General features: G+C 37.2%; 1 protein-coding gene across 2 annotated transcripts in view; it reads right to left on the reverse strand.

Annotated features, from left to right (window-relative positions):
• Nucleotides 1-1,170: 1,170 nt before the first annotated feature.
• Nucleotides 1,171-21,009, reverse strand: part of LOC131971468 (neural cell adhesion molecule L1.1-like) — a 59,788-nt gene continuing 39,949 nt past the window's right edge. Inside the window, exons 10-27 of one of the 2 annotated variants that reach the window (XM_059332946.1) lie at nucleotides 20,001-20,144; nucleotides 18,287-18,398; nucleotides 16,915-17,075; nucleotides 16,265-16,424; nucleotides 15,703-15,830; nucleotides 15,516-15,617; nucleotides 13,663-13,869; nucleotides 13,508-13,578; nucleotides 13,184-13,409; nucleotides 8,512-8,618; nucleotides 7,352-7,601; nucleotides 6,327-6,446; nucleotides 5,204-5,389; nucleotides 5,004-5,114; nucleotides 4,109-4,255; nucleotides 3,254-3,385; nucleotides 3,069-3,141; nucleotides 1,171-1,643 (exon numbers count right to left, since the gene is read on the reverse strand). In XM_059332946.1, the coding sequence (XP_059188929.1) occupies nucleotides 1,385-1,643; nucleotides 3,069-3,141; nucleotides 3,254-3,385; nucleotides 4,109-4,255; nucleotides 5,004-5,114; nucleotides 5,204-5,389; nucleotides 6,327-6,446; nucleotides 7,352-7,601; nucleotides 8,512-8,618; nucleotides 13,184-13,409; nucleotides 13,508-13,578; nucleotides 13,663-13,869; nucleotides 15,516-15,617; nucleotides 15,703-15,830; nucleotides 16,265-16,424; nucleotides 16,915-17,075; nucleotides 18,287-18,398; nucleotides 20,001-20,144 (2,696 nt within the window). In that variant the 3' untranslated portion in view covers nucleotides 1,171-1,384. The remainder of the gene's footprint in view (nucleotides 1,644-3,068; nucleotides 3,142-3,253; nucleotides 3,386-4,108; nucleotides 4,256-5,003; nucleotides 5,115-5,203; nucleotides 5,390-6,326; nucleotides 6,447-7,351; nucleotides 7,602-8,511; nucleotides 8,619-13,183; nucleotides 13,410-13,507; nucleotides 13,579-13,662; nucleotides 13,870-15,515; nucleotides 15,618-15,702; nucleotides 15,831-16,264; nucleotides 16,425-16,914; nucleotides 17,076-18,286; nucleotides 18,399-20,000; nucleotides 20,145-21,009) is intronic. The other variant, XM_059332947.1, reaches the window with a different exon arrangement.

The raw sequence follows: 21,009 nt of genomic DNA on the forward strand, positions 1-21,009 counted from the left end.
TCTCCCATCGCTGCAGGTTACAGAGCAGCGATGGAGAGCGTCAACAATCGCACACAAACAGACACACAAAGTAACAGTCATACGCTAAATATCACAACCAAATTATTTCTAAATGCCGCAGGGAGGGGCGTGGTGCTTCTTAGGTTCGACAGCCGCGCACACATCAATAAATAGCGAGATCATCCCCAGACGCATGCACACAAACACAAATAAATAGCTTGTAAACAAAGACACACGGTTGTGACGACGAAGAGGCACAAAAAGTAAGAAACTTAACTGAGAGTGGTGATTTTATATTAAAAAAAACAATGAATATGTCTTTAAATGTGTTAATGAAACAGTTATAAATGTTTTTACAAGATGAATGAGATGTTTTGGTCAGACACGATGAAAATTTCCCTTTTCTTTGTCTCACTCTTCATCACTTCGTCTTCCTTCCCTGGACAGGACGGCTGCACCAGCTGCTGGTCTGGAACGTATACAGTCATGGAAAAAATTATAAGACCATTGTTTTCTTCAATTTCCTGTTCATTTTAATGCCTGGTACAACTAAAAGTACATTTGTTTTGACAAATATAATGATAACAACAAAAAAGAGCTGATATCTAGACATTTTCCATGGTTTTCTTGATAATGATATTGGTTATTATCAAGAAAACCATGGGAAAATGTCTAGATATCAGCTCTTAAATTAAACTCTTATCAGTTATTTTTGTTGTTATCATTATATTTGTCAAAACAAATTAACCTTTAGTTGTACCAGGCATTAAAATGAACAAGAGACTGAAGAAAACAAGGTGGTCAAATATTTTTTTCCATGACTGTATATAGTAATGACTGAAGTACAGTACAGTACATAAAGTACAGGTCACATAAATGTTTCTGTCAGTTTAGGTCGGTCTTATCGCACTGATGTATGTTCGTTTTTCTGATCAGTGTTGATTTAATCAGTTATTTGATTCCATAAAACGGAGCTGTGCTGTTATGATTGACAGCTGGAACTGCTGTTTTAAATTTTTTGAACAGCTGGTGCAGCTGGATCCTGTCCTCCACCTCTTTCTGTCCTTCTTTCTGAAGAAGAGTGATTCTGATTTGATGTGTTTGCTCGTAGGTGTGTGTGTGTGTGTGTGTGTGTGTGTGTGTGTGTATTTCTGTGTGTGTGTGTGTGTGTGTGTAAACTTGGAGTATAAAAGGTGAGACATCCTGTAAACAGCTTCACTGCATAAACCTGTGGAATGTAATGATTCAGTGTGTGTGTGTGTGTGTGTGTGTGTGTGTTTGCACTATAACATTACAGGCAGTGGAGTCAGGAGTGGTCTTTCCCTTTGTGTTGTGTTGCAGGCAGTGTGTGTGTGTGTGTGTGTGTGTGTGTGTGTGTGTGTGTCTAGCTGGGCCGGTTCAGGATGCTCGACATGGACGGGGCGATGGGGGGAGGCGGGACGGCGTTAACGGGGGAGGCGGGGCCAGAGCTCTCGTGGCCGTGCGGGACGGGCCCGCGGCCGCTGTACTGTCCGATGAAGGATCCGTCCTCGTTGAACTGGATGTCCACGCTGTCCCCGTACTCCGCCAGGGAGTCGTCGCTGCCCAGCTTACTCTCCCCGCACAGAGATGGCTGGCTGTCAGAGCGCTTCTCATCTGCATCACTGAGGGACCACACACACATTAAATATTTAATATTAATATAATAATATTTCAATTTTATACTACTTTAAACTTATAACATAGTATTATATATTTCTTTTATTTTCTATTTTCTTTATTTCTTCTTTATTTCTAAATTTCTTTTATTACTTTTTGTATTTATTTATTTAATTAATTATGTGTATCTTATATTTGTATTTCCCTATCTATTTTTTATTTATTGTCTTATTTCTTTCATTTGCTATTTTTTTTTGTAATTTCTTATTAATTATTTTTTAAATTTTCTATTTTCTTATCTATTTATTTTCTTTTTAAAATTGATATTTTTTCTATTTTCTTGTGTATTTATATTTTTTATTTTCTTATGTTTTCATTTTGTATTTTTTGTATTTTCTTTTTTTTTCCTCTTATATATTTATTTTCGGATTTTTTTTAATTTTCCATTTACTTACTCATTTATTTATTATTATTATTTTTATCTTTATCTGTCTGTATTAAAGCTGCTGTGAATGAATTTCCCAACTGTGGGATGAATAAAGTCTAAAAGTTTATATAAATATACATAAGAATATATCAATATATTGAATATATTTTGGTATGTATAAAAAACATTTTATTAAATTATTTATGTATGAATAAAATATTATGTATTATAATTATTAAAAATATAATAATAAATGAAACATAAATATTGTGTGTGTGTGTGTATATATATATATACTCACACATTTTTTTATTCATTTTGTATTTTCCCCCCACATTTTTTCTGCATTAAAAGTCGTCTTATAAGTGAAACACCTGACATGACCTGCGTGTCCTGATGGAATTAGCGCTGCAGAAATAGAAATATTCTTAATCTCTCCAGACGTCAGGTGAACATGAAGGAAATTATTCTTGTAAATGACAGTGAAACATGCACGTTGAAGAGTTAAAGAGTTAAAGAGAAGCGGTTGACTTCCTCACCTCTCCAGAGATCTGCAGGCAGAGCGTGAGGGAAGGAAATGTGAGGAAACGTTAGAGCTGAGGCAGGCAAGATATTAGTTAAAAAACACTAAACTAGGTATTAGTAAGTTGAAATTCCATTTAAAAAAAAGGTTTTAACATGTGAAGCAGAGGTTAGGAGGTAAATGGGATTAGGATGAACACATTCACTGTGGTCATGATTGTGCTGATTCCATAGAGCTGCAGGACTTGTAGATTTATACAGATCTTACATGTTGCAGTAAAAAACAAGGACACAGAGAGTAGAATGGAAAATGATGAAACAGCTCTTGAGGTTCAGAGGGTTAAATGGTGTTAAAATGACAATAACAATTTATCACACTTATTTCTGGGACAATCTGTCGTCCATCAGGAGTCGTTACTCTCTGATGTTCATGTTTCCCTCAGTGAAGAATATAAATTTGACGTGGAGAGGAAACACTCACCTGTACTCTCCGAAGGTCTCATCCTTCATGGGCCGAGCCTCAGAGTCCACCTCCTTGTCTTCTTTGTCCTTCACTGTGGGACGAAACATCAAACTGCTGACAACGGACAAAAGTCTGCACCTCGAGGCAAACATTTTTGGCAAAGAGTGTGTGTGTGTGTGTGTGTGTGTGTGTGTGTGTCTCACCTGCGTATTTGCCTCCCTTCCTGCGTTTGATGAGGCAGAGGATGAGCAGGATGAGCACCAGCAGCACGATGGCGCTGATGAGTCCGATCAACCAGCCCTGAGTGGCGAACCCACCGGGCATCGCCGACGGCTCTGAGGGACGGAGAGAAAATATTATAAAATAATGTATGCATTTAATCCAATAGAGTGTGTGTGAGAGAGCTGTAACCTGAGACACAGTGAGCAATCACTTTAATGACCAGACTGAAGACAGAAGTAATGTCGAGCAGAGGAAGATAAAATCTTGATATGTGTTGAAAGACTTGTAAAAGGATGTTTTTGAAGGTTATAATGATTAAAAGTGTGATTATTCTTAAAAAAGGAACCTTACTTACCTTACCTTAAATCATTTTTGTACTTTTTTTGTTTTTGAATTTATTTATATTTGTATTTTCATATCTAATTACTTATTTATTTTCTTATTTTTTAAATGTTCTATTTTTTTTTTACATTTTCTTCTTAATTAAGAAAATAGAAAAAATAGAAAATAAAAAAAAATAAGAAAATGAATTGTCTATTTTTTATTTTCTATTTTTTGCATTTTCTAATTAATTTATCTATTTTCTTATTTTTTTCATTTTCAGTTTTTTCAATTTTGTTATTTTTTTCTATTCTTATTTTTTTTCTTATTTCTTTCTTTTATTTGTTTAAATCTTTATACGTCTGTATTAAAGCTGCTGTGAAAGAATTTCCCAACTATTTATATTTTTGTATGGATAAAAATATTTTATAAAAACACATTAGTTACTGTGCTTCTTCATGGTCAGATTATTCTAGTATTTAAGTTTAATATTGATTTAAACAGTGTGTGTTTACCTGGTCCGCTGGTGGCCGTAGAAGTTTTCCAATGAGTCATGTTTCCCAGCATTATCTTGAGATCGTAGGCTGACGCAGGTTTGAGGCCTTTCAGAGAGTAGAAACCCTGCGTGGAGTTCACCACCTCCGACTCCTCCCACGTCACCCCTGAGACAAACAGAAACGTCCCACACTGAGTTTATATATTCACAAAATATGAAACATGATAATCAAGACTCAGATACCCTTAAGACCGTTTACTTTTGGCAGTGAGTGAAAAAATCCATCACAAGTCTGTGGCTGAATCCAGGACGAACTACATGTGAAAACTGGAACGGAATAATAAAACTGAAAACTTTTCTTTGAGGGACCAAAAATAAAAATTCTACCAACTTTTTTTTAACCCCAACACGAGCAGGCTTTGTATAACTCCATTCATTTAATTTTCTTTCTCAGAGGAGGGAGTAATATTCTTTGAAAAAACTGACCTTGCAGAGTGAACCAATCTCTTAAATTTGTGAATTTATTTCTCTGAATTTGTGAGTTTTCTAGTTAATATTTGTGAGGTATTGTCTTGTAAATTTGTGATTTCTTTCTTTCAAATTTGTGAGTTTTTCTCGTGTATATTTTTTTTCTAGTAAAGTTGTGACATTTTGTTTTGTTGGCAAATTTTTGATGTGTTTTTCTCTCAAATGTGTGAGACTTTGTTAGTTTCAGGATAGATTAGTCATATTCCTTTCTCCTTTCCTCTTTTCCTATCAAACATCTTTCTTTTCCTCCAACGTGTTGAAATGTTTCCATCTCAAGCAGCAGAAGTGTCGGCAGACAACTTATCAGAAGTAAAAAGCTGCTCCTCCCCTCCTCTCCTTGATTCCTCTCCTCCTCTCCTCTCCTCTCCTCTCCTCTCCTCTCTGACCTGTGCGAGTGTAGTGGATGGTGAAGCCGTGGTTCCTGTTCCTCTCTCCGGGCACCCAGCTCAGGTTTAGCGACGTGTTGCTGGCGTTGATGGTGATGTTGGTTGGTGGAACTGAAGGAACACAGACAGGCAAAAGTTTTTAATAAATAAACATGAAATTAAGTTTGAAGTCATTGCAAACAAACTCAGTGTCCTCTCACCTCCTTCCAGCAGGGTGGCGCCCATCTCGGTGATGGGCGGCCCATTTCCGCGGGCGGTGTGTGCGATCACTTTGAAGATGTACTGTTTGTTAGGGTCCAGATTATACAACCCGGTGTAAGTCACACTGGGATCATCAATCATCTCCATCCGCCAAGGATTCGCACCATCTTCTTTGCTCTCCACCGCTGCACACAAAACACCAGCCAGGGAGAAAAACAAGCACTTTTTACTCAACTACTGTACAACTTTACAATTTATTGAGTTTTTCCATTTTAAACTATTTTACACTTTAGAGCTGCAACGATAAGTCGACTCTCAATTAGGTAATCAACTGAAAAAAAACCCCTATAAAAATAATTTTGATAATTGTTAAAGTAATGAAAAAGTTAAAGTTTTTGACTCCTTTTCATTCTGCCTGTATATAAACTTTAAAAAATGTTTCCCATTCCATGTCGGCATCACTGTTTTTAGCACAGCCACACCTATAGTCATGGAAAAAATGATTAGACCAATTTCCAATTCAATTTCTTCTTTGAATGCCCGGTATATTTGTTTGGACAAATATAACAATAACAACAAAAAAAGCTGATAAGAGATGAATTTAAGAGCTGATATCAAGACATTTTCCATGGTTTTATTGATAATGACCGAAATTGTTATCAAGAAAAACATGGAAAATGTCTAGATATCAGCTCTTAAATTAAACTCTTATCAGCTATTTTTGTTGTTATCATTATATTTGTCCAAACAAATGTACCTTTAGTTGTACCAGGCATTAAAATGAACAAGAAATTGAAGAAAACAAGGGTGGTCTAATAATTTTTTTCCATGACTGTATATGATAGTTATTTCTTCACTTTGTCTTACTGGATCAACATTTTGAACACAAAAATGAAATCAGAAAAAAATCAGATCAGAAAAGACATTTTTGCTTTCAAAAAGCTAAATTAATTCTAAATGTTAGTTATAAATATAGCATTTAAGAGGTAAAATGAGGAGAACTTCTAGTTCTATATTTTTATACAAAATGTATTTGACCTTATCTCTTGTTGTGGACCTTAAAGCCAGAACTTTAGAGAGGAGCTGAAGGCAGGGCTGGAGGAGTCGTGTTTTAGACCTTACCCTGATACTGCACCATGTATCCCAGCAGGATGCCGTTGGTTTCCTCTGGAGGCGTCCAGTAGAGGACCAGGGACGTCTCTGAAGGACTCTCGAACCTCAAAGAAGATGGAGGACCAGGCGCTGCGCGCACACATGGGGACATGTTAGCATCCAGCAGCAAAAAAGTATGTGAACCCTTTGAAATTACCTTGTTTTCTGCATTAATTTGTCATAAAATGTGATCTGATCTGCATCAAGTCTAAAAAAAAAAACATTATTGCAAATACAGGACAACTGACCTTTTCTTTGAGGGTCCAAAAACACAAATTCTACCAAATTTGGGATAAATGGATTTAATTTATAAACCCAACACGACTGCTTGTGCTTCGTATAACTCCACTAATTTTTTTCTTTCTCTCTTCCTGAAGCGAACAGTAGAAATGCGAGCAGTCAATCAAACCTTGCAAAGTGAACCAATCTCTTAAATTTGTGAGGTTTTTCTTGTAAATTTGTGATTTTTTTCTCTGAAATTTGTGAGCTTTCTTGTCATATATTTTTGAGGTTTTTCTCATAAAATTTGTGTTTTTTTCTCACATATTTGTGATTTTTTCCCCTATTTTTTTCTATTAAATTTGTGAGTTTTATTCTCTCTAATTTTTTAGTTTTTTTCTAGTAAATGTGTGATTTTTGTTTTTTTTGAACTTGTGAGTTTTTTCTCGTGAACTTGTGAGTTTTTTCTCATATATTTCAGATTTTTTTCTCACAAATTTGTGATTTTTTTCTCATAAATTTGTGAGTTTTTTCTCGTAAATGTGTGCTTTTTTCTCGTAAATTTGTGAGTTTTGCATGGCTTCAAAAAAGAAACTCCGCCTTTTTGAGCGGCCGATTCGGAACCGGAACTGAGGTGCAGATCAGATCACATTTTATGACAAATGAATGCAGGAAATGAGGTCATTTCAAAGGGTTCATACACCTTGTCTTGCCACCTTATCTGGAAAAAAATGCATCTCGAGTTCTCTGTTGTCATCCGTAGAACACACACTCACCTCCCTCTGGTGTGCTGCAGTGGTGCGCTGTGGACCGCGGGCCCTCTCCTTTGCTGTTGAAGGCAGAGACGAACAGCTCGTATTGAGAATAGTACCGCAGCCCCGTCACCTCCTCCCACGTCTTTGTGCCGTGGACCACCACCACTCGCTCCTTCTCCTTCTCCGGCTCCACTCTCTCCTCCTTCTGGTGCACTTCTCCAGGAGACCTCCGGGCCCGATGCCCGACCGGACCCAGCCACCTGATGTGGATCTAACACAAAGATTAAATAAAATTAAGCTCAACCCAGAATCAGCGACTAATCATTTGCTCTGCTTGACAAATTTTGATGAGTGATTAATCATTTAAAGTCTTTTATCAAACAAAAAACCCAAACATTTATCAACCGTTTATCGCAGAACGAAACTGTAAAAACAGGCATTATCATTGTGATTTGAACTTTCCAACGGTCCTTGAACAGATCACAGCTTACAAAAGTTTTTGTTAGAAAAAGTAACTAAAATGAAGCTTAAAATTGTGATGATGCTGTCAGAATCACTTTACTCTATATGTGTCATTTAAAGAGGAGAGGACAGGAGAGGCTGTTTACACAGAGCAGAGAGGAGAGAACAGGAGAGGCTGTTTACACGGAGCAGAGAGGAGAGGACAGGAGAGGCTGTTTACACAGAGCAAAGAGGAGAGGACAGGAGAGACTGTTTACACAGAGCAGAGAGGAGAGGAGAGGAGAGACTGGAAACATGACAATACTTCAATATGCTGAGACACCATTCCCCCCCCCCCCCCCCCCCCCAATAATCATGACACTTGAAGGCACTTGGAAAAGTGTTTTTATATACACTCCATTTTTTTCCAATTTTGAAAATGTAATGAATCAGAAAAATTCTATTTTTGTCATTCTAAATGTGTTATTCTGCACAAAGACATGTTTGAGTTGTTCCCACTTCTAACCATGATTGTGCTGATTCCATAGAGCTGCAAATTTAGATTGTATACGTAATAAAGGGTCAAAGAAAATATGTATTCAATGCTCTTGGATTTTTGCTATGAGCTGTACCATGTTCATGAGAATCACCCATACTATATATATATTAAAATATAGTATTTCTGTGCTAACAGAGCGCTGAAGCCTTCTGTAGAGATGACTTGTTGTGATCATCGGTACCTTGTATCCCAGCAGCAGACCTCGGACGCTCTTGGCTTCATTCCACGTCACTCTGACCGTTGTGTTCGTCACACTGGTGCTGACTCCAGTGGGAGCTTCTGAAGGCTCTGAGACAGAGAGAGACACAACAATTAATTTAGAAAATGATGGGTTTTTTTAACACAATCACGCTCAACAGATAATTTTAAATGTTGCAAATGTGATCCCAGGTTGCAAATTTAACAAATAAGTGGTCAAATATTAAATATTGTTCATGTTTTTTTAAACTTTCTGCACACAAATATGTGTGAAAGTGATTTTTTTAAATTAGAATTAAGATTTGTCTGTCACAGAGATGGGGGTGAGGTTGGAACAGGGAAGACTTTGCTCTGGGAAGGCTGCTGGACCAGATGGTGCCGGTACCAAAAATAAAATGTCCAGCTGAACTTAATGACTACAGACCAGTAGCCCTCACTTCTAACATCATGAAGACCTTGGAGCGGCTGATTCTACGCCTACTGAGAGCTGAAGTCAAAGACAAACTCGACCCCCTGCAGTTTGCATACAAACAACACATGGGAGTGAACGATGCTGTCCTCTACATGCTTCACCGTGCCCTGGCTCATCTGGAGGAAACTGGTGCTCATGTGAGAATCATGTTCTTTGATTTTTCAAGCGGCTTCAACACCATTTAACCCAACATACTCAAAAACAAGCTCACAGAGATGGGAGTGGATCTTTCCTTCATCTCCTGGATCACAGATTACCAGACAGGAAGACCACAGTATGTCAGATTGGGGAACTGTGTTTCTGGGACATTAATGAGCAGCACAGGGGCTCCACAAGGGACTGTTCTGGCTCCATTCCTGTTCACTCTGTACACAGGGGACTTTAAATACAACTCTGACTCCTGCCACATCCAGAAGTACTCCGACGACACTGCTATTGTGGCGTGTATCAGGAATGGACAGGAATCTGAATATAGGGAGTCTTCAGTGACTGGAGTCACAAGAACTATCTCCTACTGAACACCTCAAAGACTAAGGAAATGATCAGAGATTTCCGCAGGTTCAAGCCCCCTCTTCAACCAGTGAATACCTGTTGGGTGGACATGGAGGTGGTGCTAAGTTCTAAGCCAGGTTGGTCACATTGGAGGAGGTGGTGGTGAGATGCACTGTCAAGATGTTCCAGGCCATCTTAAAATACCCGGATCTTCTGCTAGAATAAACCTTTATGGACCAAAAAAACAGCAGTGGACGGCTCCTCTCTCTCCGTTGCAGGACGGAGAGATTCAAAAGATCCTTCGCTCCTACAGCCATCAGGCTGTCTCGTTCAACCAGAGTTACCAGACTAACTGAATTTCCCCTCGGGGATAAATAAAGTAATTTTGATTGATTTATTTGATTGATTTCCTTTATTAGTTCCACTACGGGGAAATTTCAAGAGTTACAGCAGCAAAGTGGATAGCAAAAAAACAATAAATAGTAAACAACGGTATAAACTAGAAATATAAGAGAGTTATTTGCAAATAAACAAGTAAAAATATAAAAAAGTATTAACAATTAAAACAAAAATAAACTTTAGGAACATTATATAGGTGAATATGGACCATTGCACAGAGAATATTGCACATATAAATTAAATTATATAAATATGTGTTTACAGTGCAGTGATTGTCAATTTTATTGAATTATTTTTAATTACATTATTATCATATTGTTATTTTTAAATTAAAAAACAATATTTGCTTGCTGGAGGAACCCTGAACTCCTCAGCCAAGTACATGAACCTTCACAAACCGAGGGAAGCTTCATTAAAAACTTGCTTGTTGTTGTTGTTGTTTGTTTGTTTGTTTGTTTGTTTGACAGACAAACAAACAAGCTTAAGACATCACCTTTCTGTAGCAGGTTAATAAAGAAACATGTTGCATGAGTTCTCTTCTAAACTTCTTTTCTATTTTATGCTTTAAAATAAAATCTTCCTGAATTTCTGAGTGAAATAATCAGAACGGACACATGCCACCCAGTTTAATAACAGCGGCACATTTACTCAGGTTCTGTACTTTATATGTTTACTCCACTACATTTAGCCAACAGATTTAGCTACTTTCCTGTTGGGATTTAACGTGAAAAACATGATCAATTTTGAATGATTCAGCATTCTAAATAAAATTATATTAAGTAGTTAAAATGAGCCCTACATTTACAACAATAACATGCTGCTTAAATAAGTGCATCAATAATAATAATCCAATAATATATTTGGAATATATAAAACAATCTGAGTGGCTCCATTCTACATAATTTGATACTTTTTTCTGTATTACTTTTGATTCTCAGTTTGCGCCGATAAAACTTTTCCACATGTTTCTATCGGACAGAACTGGCTGGTCCGTCTCTCTCTGAGGCTCCTGACCTTTGACCTCTCCCCTCAGACCAGAACAAGCTGCACGTAAACACGCTCACGACAACAAAACGGCTCATTCATGTTGACAATCGACACATTTTTCACAACGAGCCTCGATGTGTAGCCGTTTCATTGGTTTCAGTCTTTAATTTCCAGACTCTCTTGTGTGAAAAGAGGATTTTGACCTTTTTTTATTATGAGGGATGTAATTACTCAGTTTTGCTCTTTATCGGGAACAATTAGCCTCCACTCGTGCTTTACTGCATACACACGACATGACGGTCAGTCTTCTCCACCATGAAGCAGTTTAAGCAAGTTTCAACCAATTGTTAACAGTGGTGAGAAGTACATTTACTCCTTTTTTTGGAGCAGGCCTATCTTAGCTTTTTTTAGGGGGCAATTCTGGGCAGATAATTTGATGCTCTGCCTCTAAAGAATGACCATGAGAGCTCCAGGTGCCAGAACGCAGAATCCAGAGTGACCCGCTGCTCAGCAAACACCTGCACACTGCAGCATAACACTATACAGCCCTACAAAACCTAACTGCAGTAACTGCGCAAAGGGTAAAACTGAGAGAAAAAAGGTTGTTTTTTTTACGTTTTTTAACTGGCTAGCCAAATGGGTTATAGGTAGGCAAGTGATGTGACACTTGTTTCTTCATATATTTATGATGTCATTTTTATATATATATTTTATTTAAACTTTCACCCCAAAAATGTAGTTACTGCACTCTGGTTTTGCATCACTGTAAAAAGATTTAATAGTAATGCACAAACACAGTAACTACAAGGTTGTTTTAAAAGTGTTTAACAATTCCATTTAAAGATTTGTGTATTTTAGACTTAATATTATAAAGTAATGTTATATTTTAGTCTAAATATAATTTTATCTCACTTTTTTTACTTAATTACTATCTAGATAATAATTTCCCCTTCAAATAAACTTATAATTTCTACTATTCTTGTCTTCACTATTCAACACAATGAAGAAATACAAGGCTACACTGTATCACAGTATTATTTCTCTGAAATAAAGCAGAATTGAAATCTTAAACTTTTTCCACAAGATAAAACAGACATAAAGGAGTTCATTTTTAGTTACAACTCAATTTCAACCAAAAATCTAGTTACTGCAGTTACTGCAGTTACTGCAGGCTTGGTAGGGCAGTATAGGCTTTTTTATGTAGTTAATAATGAAGACAAGTCCGGTTATGTGAGACTGCTCAACAACTTGAGGTGAACATAAATTCCTCTCCATTTTTTTTACATTTCGAAGTATCGCAGAACGTAGAAAAGATGTATGCTTATTAAGCGAACTAGTAGCAAAAAGAGGCCATTTTCACAGCTCACTCTGTGAATTAACTGAATTGTTTTGGCCAAACCAGAGTTGGTGGCTGTTGGAACAAGGGAGACTAATATGAAGGTAGCAACCAGTTAGCTTAGCTTAGCATAGATAATAAAAACACTCTTTACTTTCCGTGACACTTCACTTCTACTCCACTTCATTTCAGAGGAAAATATGGTTCTTTCACTGCACTACTTATCTACTTTATAAATAAAGATTTTTGCATAAAAAAAGCACAAGGAGTTTACAAAACTTAAACAACTATTTAAACACGTAATTTAATGAATTAGCTGATTGGCAGAAAACTTTTAGTCATTTAGTCATTTTTTAAAATTGCATGAGATACTTTCTGATGCTGAAAGTCCTATAATAAAATATATATTATTGTGAAATGGACTTTTCTGCATTATGAGCAGCCTAATTTTACTTTTTTAAGATTATATTTTTGGCATTTTTATGCTTTATTGAAAGTGATAGAGTGAAAGGGGGTGATAGAGGGGAAGACATGCAGCAAAGGGAGCTCAGGCCGGATTCGAACCCGGCTCCGCCGCAGAAAGGACTCAGCCTTAGTGGTAAGCGCTCTACCAGTGTGAGCCACCGGGACGCCCCACTTTTTGTACTTTTAAGTTTAAGTCTTTCCACAGTGAGGTATTACTACTTTTACTTTTAATTCTGAGGTACTTTACTCGAGTATTTCCATTTTATGTAACTTTATACTAATATATAAAACAATCTGCAGAACGAGTACTTTTATTTTTTATACTTTAAGTACATTTTCTGATATTTTTGTTCTTTTAATTCAGTAAGTTTTGAATGCAGGACTATTACTGTAGTGGAGTGATTTCACAGTGTGTATTAGTACTTCTACTTCTTCCACCACTGAACATTTTATTCCAAACACTTGTTTCCTGCCGGTGTTATGAAGTAATAAAGTGTGACGTACTGTCCTCTCCGGAGTGTCCGATCTCGGGCTCCGGCAGCGGTCCGTCTCCGATCGAGTTCACGGCCTGGACTTTGATCTCAAACGGCGTGTACGTTCCCGTGTTGTTCACCACGAACGGCGGCGCCAGGACGTCTGCGTGGGTCCAGTGGATGTCTGTCCCCCCGGCCTTCCGCCAGGACACCTTGTACTGGAAGCCCTGGCCGTTGTGTAAGCGTCTGTCCATCTCCTGCAGAGACACACAGGGAGACAGAAATAAAAGGAGTGTGTATGTAATTAAATGGTCAGTTTAAATTTAAGAAAACTTGTCAAATAAAAAATACTCACGTCCCAGGTGATGGTCAGGTGATTTGGGTCTGCGGTGTCGCTGCGTACGCCGGTGGGGTTCTGGTCAGGAACTGCAGGAAGGAGACAGACACTGAGTGAAGACAGAAACATCCCGTCTTAAAGAGACAGTCACACGTATTAGCTGTCCTGCTGACCAGCTGGCGGCGTGCTGCGGTGGTCCGACGGCTCGCTGGGGGCGCTGTGGCCCACCTCGTTGACGGCGATGACCCTGAAGCGGTAGGTGCAGTACGGGTAGAGGGTCAGCTCCAGGTGGTTGAAGTCCCCCGGCACCTTCTTCCACTCCTCCCACTTCCACAGACGCTCCTCCGTGTGCTGCTCCTCCCGGACCTCCACGATGAACTCTGAGGGAAGGACACGGACACAGTGGCGTTAAAATCCCTTCATACTAAATCCTGTCAGAGGTCCAGGTATAAGGTCTTTCTGTCTTTATTTGTGCCATTTTTTTTTTTAATTTGACAATATAGATGGGAGGAGAGAGCGGAATGACATGCAGCAGATTTAATTCACTTTAAATTATTTTTTTTATAAAGTCCAGAATCACATTTGCCTCCGAGGGTTTTAGAGTCTGTACAAAGTTGACAAAGCAGGAGTAAAACCAGATTGTTCTGGTCTTACTGCAGATCCGGACATTTATTAGAAGAGTTCAAGTTAGTGACAGCAGCTCTTACTCTGTTATCTATTTAAAAATATTATTGTCTTTCTTTTAAATCATATTAATTATTAAATTTCTTTCTTTATTTTTAATATTTTGTTATTTATTGCTTTATTTGTATTTTATTGTCTTATTTTGTTATTTATTTATTTTCTTAGGTTTTTATATTCTAATTATTTTATTTTTTTATTCTTAATATTTGTTATTTATTGTTTCATTTGTTTTTTATTTTCTAATTTTGTTATTTCCTTAGGTTTTTATATTGTTCTTATTTTCTTATTCAATTCTTTTTTGTTTTTTATTTTCTTATTTTTATTTTCTTATTTTGTTTTACATTTATTTTCTTATCTTTTAATATTCTAATATTTTCTTATTCATTTGTTTTTATTTTCTTACTTTTATTGTCTTATTTTGTTATCCATTTATTTTCTTATTCTTATTATTTTCTTATTTTTTGTTTTTTATTTTCTTATTTGTATTGTCTTATTTTGTTATTTATTTATTTTCTTTGGTTATTGTATTATTATTTTCGTCTTTATTTGTTTTTTATTTTCTTATTTGTATTGTCTTATTTTGTTATTCATTTATTTTCTCAGGTTTTTATATTCTTATTATTTTCTTATTTATTTTAATTTGTTTTTATAGTCTTATTTTGTTATTTATTTATTTTCTTAGGTTTTTTTTTTTTTTTTTTTTTTTTAAAGATTATTTTTTTGGCATTTGTTGCTTTATTGATAGTGAGAGATAGAAAGGGGGTGATTGAGGGGAAGACATGCGGCAAAGGGAGCTCAGGCCCGATTCGAACCCGGCTCCGCCGCAGCACATGGCATACATGGTTAGCGCTCTACCGGTGTGAGCCACCGGGACGCACCATTTTCTCAGGTTTTTATATTCTTATTATTTTCTTATTTAATTATTATTTTGTTTTTTCATTTCATATTTTCTTAACTTGTTATTTATTAGGTTTCTTAGGTTTTTTCTATTCTTGTTATTTGCTTATTAATTTAATTTCTTGTTTTTTATTGTGTAATTTTCGTATTTATTCATTTATTTTCTGATTATTTTTAGTTCACTATATATTTAGTTTATTATTATTATTATTGTTATTATTATTATTTTATTATTATTATTATTATTATTTTTTAAATGTCTTCGTAACACCCCTTTCTATATCTAAAGCTGCGGTGATGACTGAATTGGATAAATAAAGTCAAAACGCAGCAGGTGACAATTCAAAATATAAAAATAAATTTAATTCATGTACTGTACCAAAGTACAATTTAGGGGTACCTGAACTTTATTTGATGTGTGTGTGTGTGTGTGTGTGTGCGGTACCTATAATGGGGCTGTTGTGTGCGTGTCCTGGGATCCAGCTGAGGGTCAGACTGTGGTCGTCCACGTCAGACAGAGACAGATCTTTGGGAGAGTCCGGCCGCGCTGAGGGGTCCGACACGAGACTGTTAGTGTGAAAACCAAACTGACACACAGACACACACACACACACACACACAAGGTGACATACCTACGACAGTGATGGAGCCGCTGGCCTTAGCGTTGTCCAGGTCAGTGATGACCTCACAGGAGTACGGCGCACTGTCGTCTGATCGAACGTTTGTCACTTTCAAGGTGCCGTTGTCAAAGATAGTGTACCTGCACACACACACACACACACACACACACAGGTATATTGTCAGTGTTGCTATATTTTAGTGACTAAAACAGTGTGTGTGTGTGTGAGTGTGTGTATGTGTGTTTGTGCGTGTGTGTCTTCATATGTGTATGTGTGTACGTGTGTTTGTGTGTGTGTATGCGCGTGTGTTGTGTGTGTGTGTTTATGTGTGTGTTTGTGTTTGTGTGTCCTTGTGTGTGTGTGTGTTTGTGTGCATGCCTTTATTTGTGTGTGTTCATGTGTGTGTGTGTGTGTGTGTGTGTGTGTGTATGTGTGTGTGTGTGTGTGTGTGTGTGAATGTTTGTGTGTGCGCGTGCCTTTATTTGTGTGTGTTCATGTGTGTGTGTGTGTGTGTGTGTGTTTTCATGTGTGCGTGTGTGTGTGTGTGTATGTGTGTGTGTGTATGTGTGTTTACTTGTCATCTTGTAACGACTCCTGCAGCTTCTGTCCGTCTCTCCTCCAGACGATCTGGGTCTCGACCAGCTGAGGGTCTTTGTAGAAGCTGCAGTCCAGCAGAGCGCTGCTCCCTCTGAGCACACGGACGTCCTGAGGACCTGTCAGGATCACGGTCCGATCTGACAGGAAGAGGAGCAGGACAGGTCATTGTGTGCACGCCATGTTTAACCCTCTGAACACCAACATACAGTATGTTTTACACACAGTACACTCTCTGTGTACTTGTATATAAAAAATGGAATAAGATAGAATTTATATATAAACACTTGTCCAAGTGCCCACAAGTGTCATGAATACTGGAAAAAATAATTGTGTCTCCACATATTGAAGTATTGTCAAATGTCCAGCCTCTCCTGTCCTCTCCTCTCTGTTCTGTGTAATATCACAATTTTAAGCTTTGTTTTGGTCACTTTTTAATGGAAACTTTCCTAACCTATGACGTGTTCAAGTTCAAATTTCGACAATAATGCCTGATTTTACATACAATTCCTGAGTAAAGTTGAGAAATAATCAAAGTAACTAAACCCAACACAGTCTACACAGTGATTCCTTTCAGTTGAACATATTTTACATTATGTTGCATGTATGTTTATATGATCTTTGACTCACTGAAGACCTCCAGGTGAGCGGTGATGGAGATGTTGGTGTACATGACGGAGCAGGTGTACTCTCCGCTGTCGGCGTGACTGACACTGGTCAGCTCGAGCGTTCCGCTGGGCAGCAGGGAGATATGAGGGTTGGCCAGCAGAGGGAGCTCGTCCTCACCCTCCCTGCAGAGACACACACACACATATTGATCGTTAGAAACATTAATGAGAGGTGTCGCTGCAGCTCCGTCCCTCCTGACTCTTTTACTCCAACATTAGACACCCAGGAATTAATTCCACAGCAGCAGCAGCAGCAGTAACTCGGCCAATGAGAGTATGCTTCCTGAATCATCATCGGCGACTAAATGGAAGAAGTTCAATAAATGATGGACTAGAGAGGAGGATGTAGAAGCACTGTGAGCATTATGTTGAAGGGCTGTAAAACAACCTCTCAACTGGAGGAAGCTTTCTTTGCAGGATGTAGAATATAAATCTTATTCTCTTAAAGAGGCAAAGAAACCTGACAAATCACATAATTTAACAATTAATTTATTAATTCAACACTTCAATCTTATTTTATCCTTTTAACGTGATTAAATAATTATAATTTTAAAAAAAATATATAGAGCACTTTTTATAAAGTGCAAAAAAACCCTGTGATTGCATGGTGAAAAATCACATAATTTAACATTTTATTTATTCATTCAACAGCTCTATCTTCTTTTATCTTTTTAATGTAATAAAATAATAATAATAATAATAATAATAATAATAATTTAAAAAATGTATTTATAGTGCTTTTTTAATACAGTGAAATAAACCTGTAATTGCTTGGTGAAAAATCACAGAATTTAACATTTTAATTATTAATTTAACAGCTCTATCTTATTTTATCTTTTGAATGTAATAACATAATAATTATAATAATAATAATAACACAATAAAATGTATTTATAGAGCTCTTTTAATACAGTGAAATAAACCTGTAATTGCTTGTTGAAAAATCACATAATTTTAACTTTTTATTTATTAATTCAACACTATAAACCATTATTTAGCTTTAAAATAATAAAATAAAAAATAATAACAACAATAATAATAGTAATACTAGTAATATTATGAATATTATAATAATAGTAATCACTATAATAATAAAAATACCATTTATTTAGAGAGCTATTTTCATACAAGAGATGCATCCAAAAGTGCTTTACAATGAAAAATAAAAATAAAACAAATAAAAATAAGGGCAAATAGATAGAACATTAAGAATAATCAACTAAAATAAATCAATATTAAAAGCCAAATAAAATAAATAGGTTTCCAGTTGTTATCCTGTATCACCTATATTAGGTGTGTGTGTGTGTGTGTGTGTGTGTGTGTGTGTGTCTCACCATACGACGTGTGGTCGTGGCGAGCCGAAGGATTCACAGTGCAGCTTGATGTCTCCACCCTCGGTGACTCGGTACACCACTCCGTCAGAGGACAGGATTTGAGGAGGGAGCTCTGAGGACACAGAAATAATAATCACTCAATACAGATGTACACATTTATATTTATAAAAGTCTGACATGCTGGTTCTAATTTTCTTTCTTTCTAAGGACTATAATTAACAATCATTTGTACTGTTTTGATGGATTTTCAATTGTATGCTCATAATAAAATAAGGACCATAAAACCACCTACTTTATCGAAAACCGGCAGATCAATATACACTCAAACAGACTATTTACATGTCCACATGGATTAAAGTTAAAAAAGATATCTTCTGACTGAAATTTTATTTGCGCTACAGCCAAGTCATGTGCAGTGTGTGAAACATGTTCCAGGTTAAGAAATACTAATGTATAAGAGTTCAGCACCAAATGCAGCCATCACATTTAGATGCTCAACTAATACTGTTTTACAGGAGGAGGATTTTAAACAGCTGTTCTATTGCATCTATTGCATTTTTTGTCTTTTCAATTTTTTTTTGTTGCAAAGCTTGTCTTTACTCTCTAAAATAATCAAGCATCTCCATAGCTTTTCATTACATGTTTTTATTTTCCTTATTATTTCAAGTAAACCTATGAAAATAGAAATAAAAAATACATCAACAAACAGCCCCAGGATTAAATAACAGTGGGTGCAAATCTCTATAGTGCTTTGTCTTATTAAAAAAACCCCCCAACAAACAGAACTAGCATCAAACAAACAACACCACAATTAAATTGCTAATAGGCTAACAGTTAGCTCTGTAGCAGTACAGTGTGTATGTGCTGCTGCTGCAGGAGGTGTTCACTTAGCGATCTCTGTTTGTTTACAACAAGCACCGGACACTCTGTGCACAGTTAGCGATGCCGGTTAATTCACTATGATGTTTATGATCAGTGGCTACCATGTGATCACGGATCACGGTCGAAACTGACGGTAAGCGATTACGCTACTATTGAAAACCATACCTCGACTCTGGAGTCTAGTAAATCCCTCTGGAGCCCTTTTTGTAATGGAGACACGCAGAGTGAGCGGATATTTGGGAGGGCGTGGCCTGAGACTTTCCCAGCGGCCAATCTTTACCTAAGAAAACACGGCTATATTGATCTCATAAGTGGCCTCTGTGAACTCCAAATGACGGAAATCTGTCGTAGCGACGGAGAACTTTAAATGACTGCGAATACACTGAGCAGCATATATGGAAATTAATTATAATTTAATATATTCCTTGCTTTTTCCCTGATGGTCTGAATATATTAAGTGTCATATCAAGAATATTAGGGGGAAAAAATGTGTCTCCACATATTCTACATATTGAAGTATTGTCATGTTTCCAGCCTCTCCTGTCCTTTCCTCTCTGCTCTGTGTAAACAGACTCTCCTGTCCTCTCCTCTCTGTTCTGTGTAAAATGTTGACAATAAAGCCTGTTTTTACATTTTCTTTTTACGATAAACGGTATATTTCAGGACTGATAATGACTGTTAAGATCTACTGGCCTACCAGCAGGTGGAGCAAGATCCTACTCGCCCATTCTTACGCTGATAGCACCAATTTCAATAGTGCGATAACATTTGAATCGTGTAGAGTACAAAAAGTTTCCAAGCAGCTCAGAGTGAAAGTATAAACCGTACGTACCAACGACGTAGAGGTAGGTGTTGACGAGGACGGAGCCGTGTTTGTTGGTGGCCTCACACTGATACACGGCGGTGTCAGTAAACACAACATCCCGCAGGATCAACACGCCGCCAAACACGCTCCGCCGAGGTTCCACATCCACCTCTGAGGAGAGGAGAGGAGAGGAGAGGAGAGGAGAGGAGAGGAGAGGAGAGGAGAGGAGGAGGTGAAGAGGTGAAACAGTGTGTAAGTTTGTCAAACAGAAACAGAGTGAACACAGAGAAACGTCCAACAGAAACAGCTGCTCATGTTTGGTTTTCACACTCTTTCATTTCTGTCTCTCTTCCTCCTTTTCTTTCTTTATTTAATTTCCTCTACTTTGTTCTTTCCTTTCCCTCTCCTTTACTTTCTTTCATCTTCCCTCCCTCCTTCTTTCCTTCTTTTATTTCTTGCTTCTTTGTCTTTCTCACTTTTCATCCTTCTTTCCTTTCTACCTCAGTTACATTGTTTCTCCTTCCCTTCGTCCCTCCTGAATTCCTTTCTTTATTTCTCCCTTGCATCCTTTTTGTTTCCTCCTTTCCTCCTCTATTGCTCCCTCTCTCCCTTTCTTTTTATCCTTCTTTCATTTTCCTTCATTCCTACCTCAGTTCTTTGTTTCTCCTTCACTTTCTTTCTTCCATTCTTTTTACCTTGCTCCCTTTGTTTTCCTCTTCCGTTTCATCCTTCTATGATTTCCTTCCTCAGTCCTTTCTTTTCATCCTTCTTCAGTTTTCTTTCTCCCTTCCTTTTCTCTTCTTTTGCTTCCCTCCCTCCTTTCCCTTCTTTTCTTCATTTCTTTTTCTTCTTACTTCCAATCTTCCTTCAAATTTATTTTTAGTCTTCCTCCCTTTTTCTCCTCACCATCCTTTCCTTTCCTTCTTTTTCTTTCTCCCTCACTTCCTTCCTTTTGCTTACTTCTTTATTCCTTCCTTCCTTCCTTCCATCCATCCCTCCACCTCCCTCCTCTCACTCCCCCTTTCTCTCTCTCCCT

This window comes from Centropristis striata, chromosome 5 (genome assembly GCF_030273125.1).
Source record: "Centropristis striata isolate RG_2023a ecotype Rhode Island chromosome 5, C.striata_1.0, whole genome shotgun sequence".
NCBI classification, from domain to species: Eukaryota; Metazoa; Chordata; class Actinopteri; order Perciformes; family Serranidae; genus Centropristis; species Centropristis striata.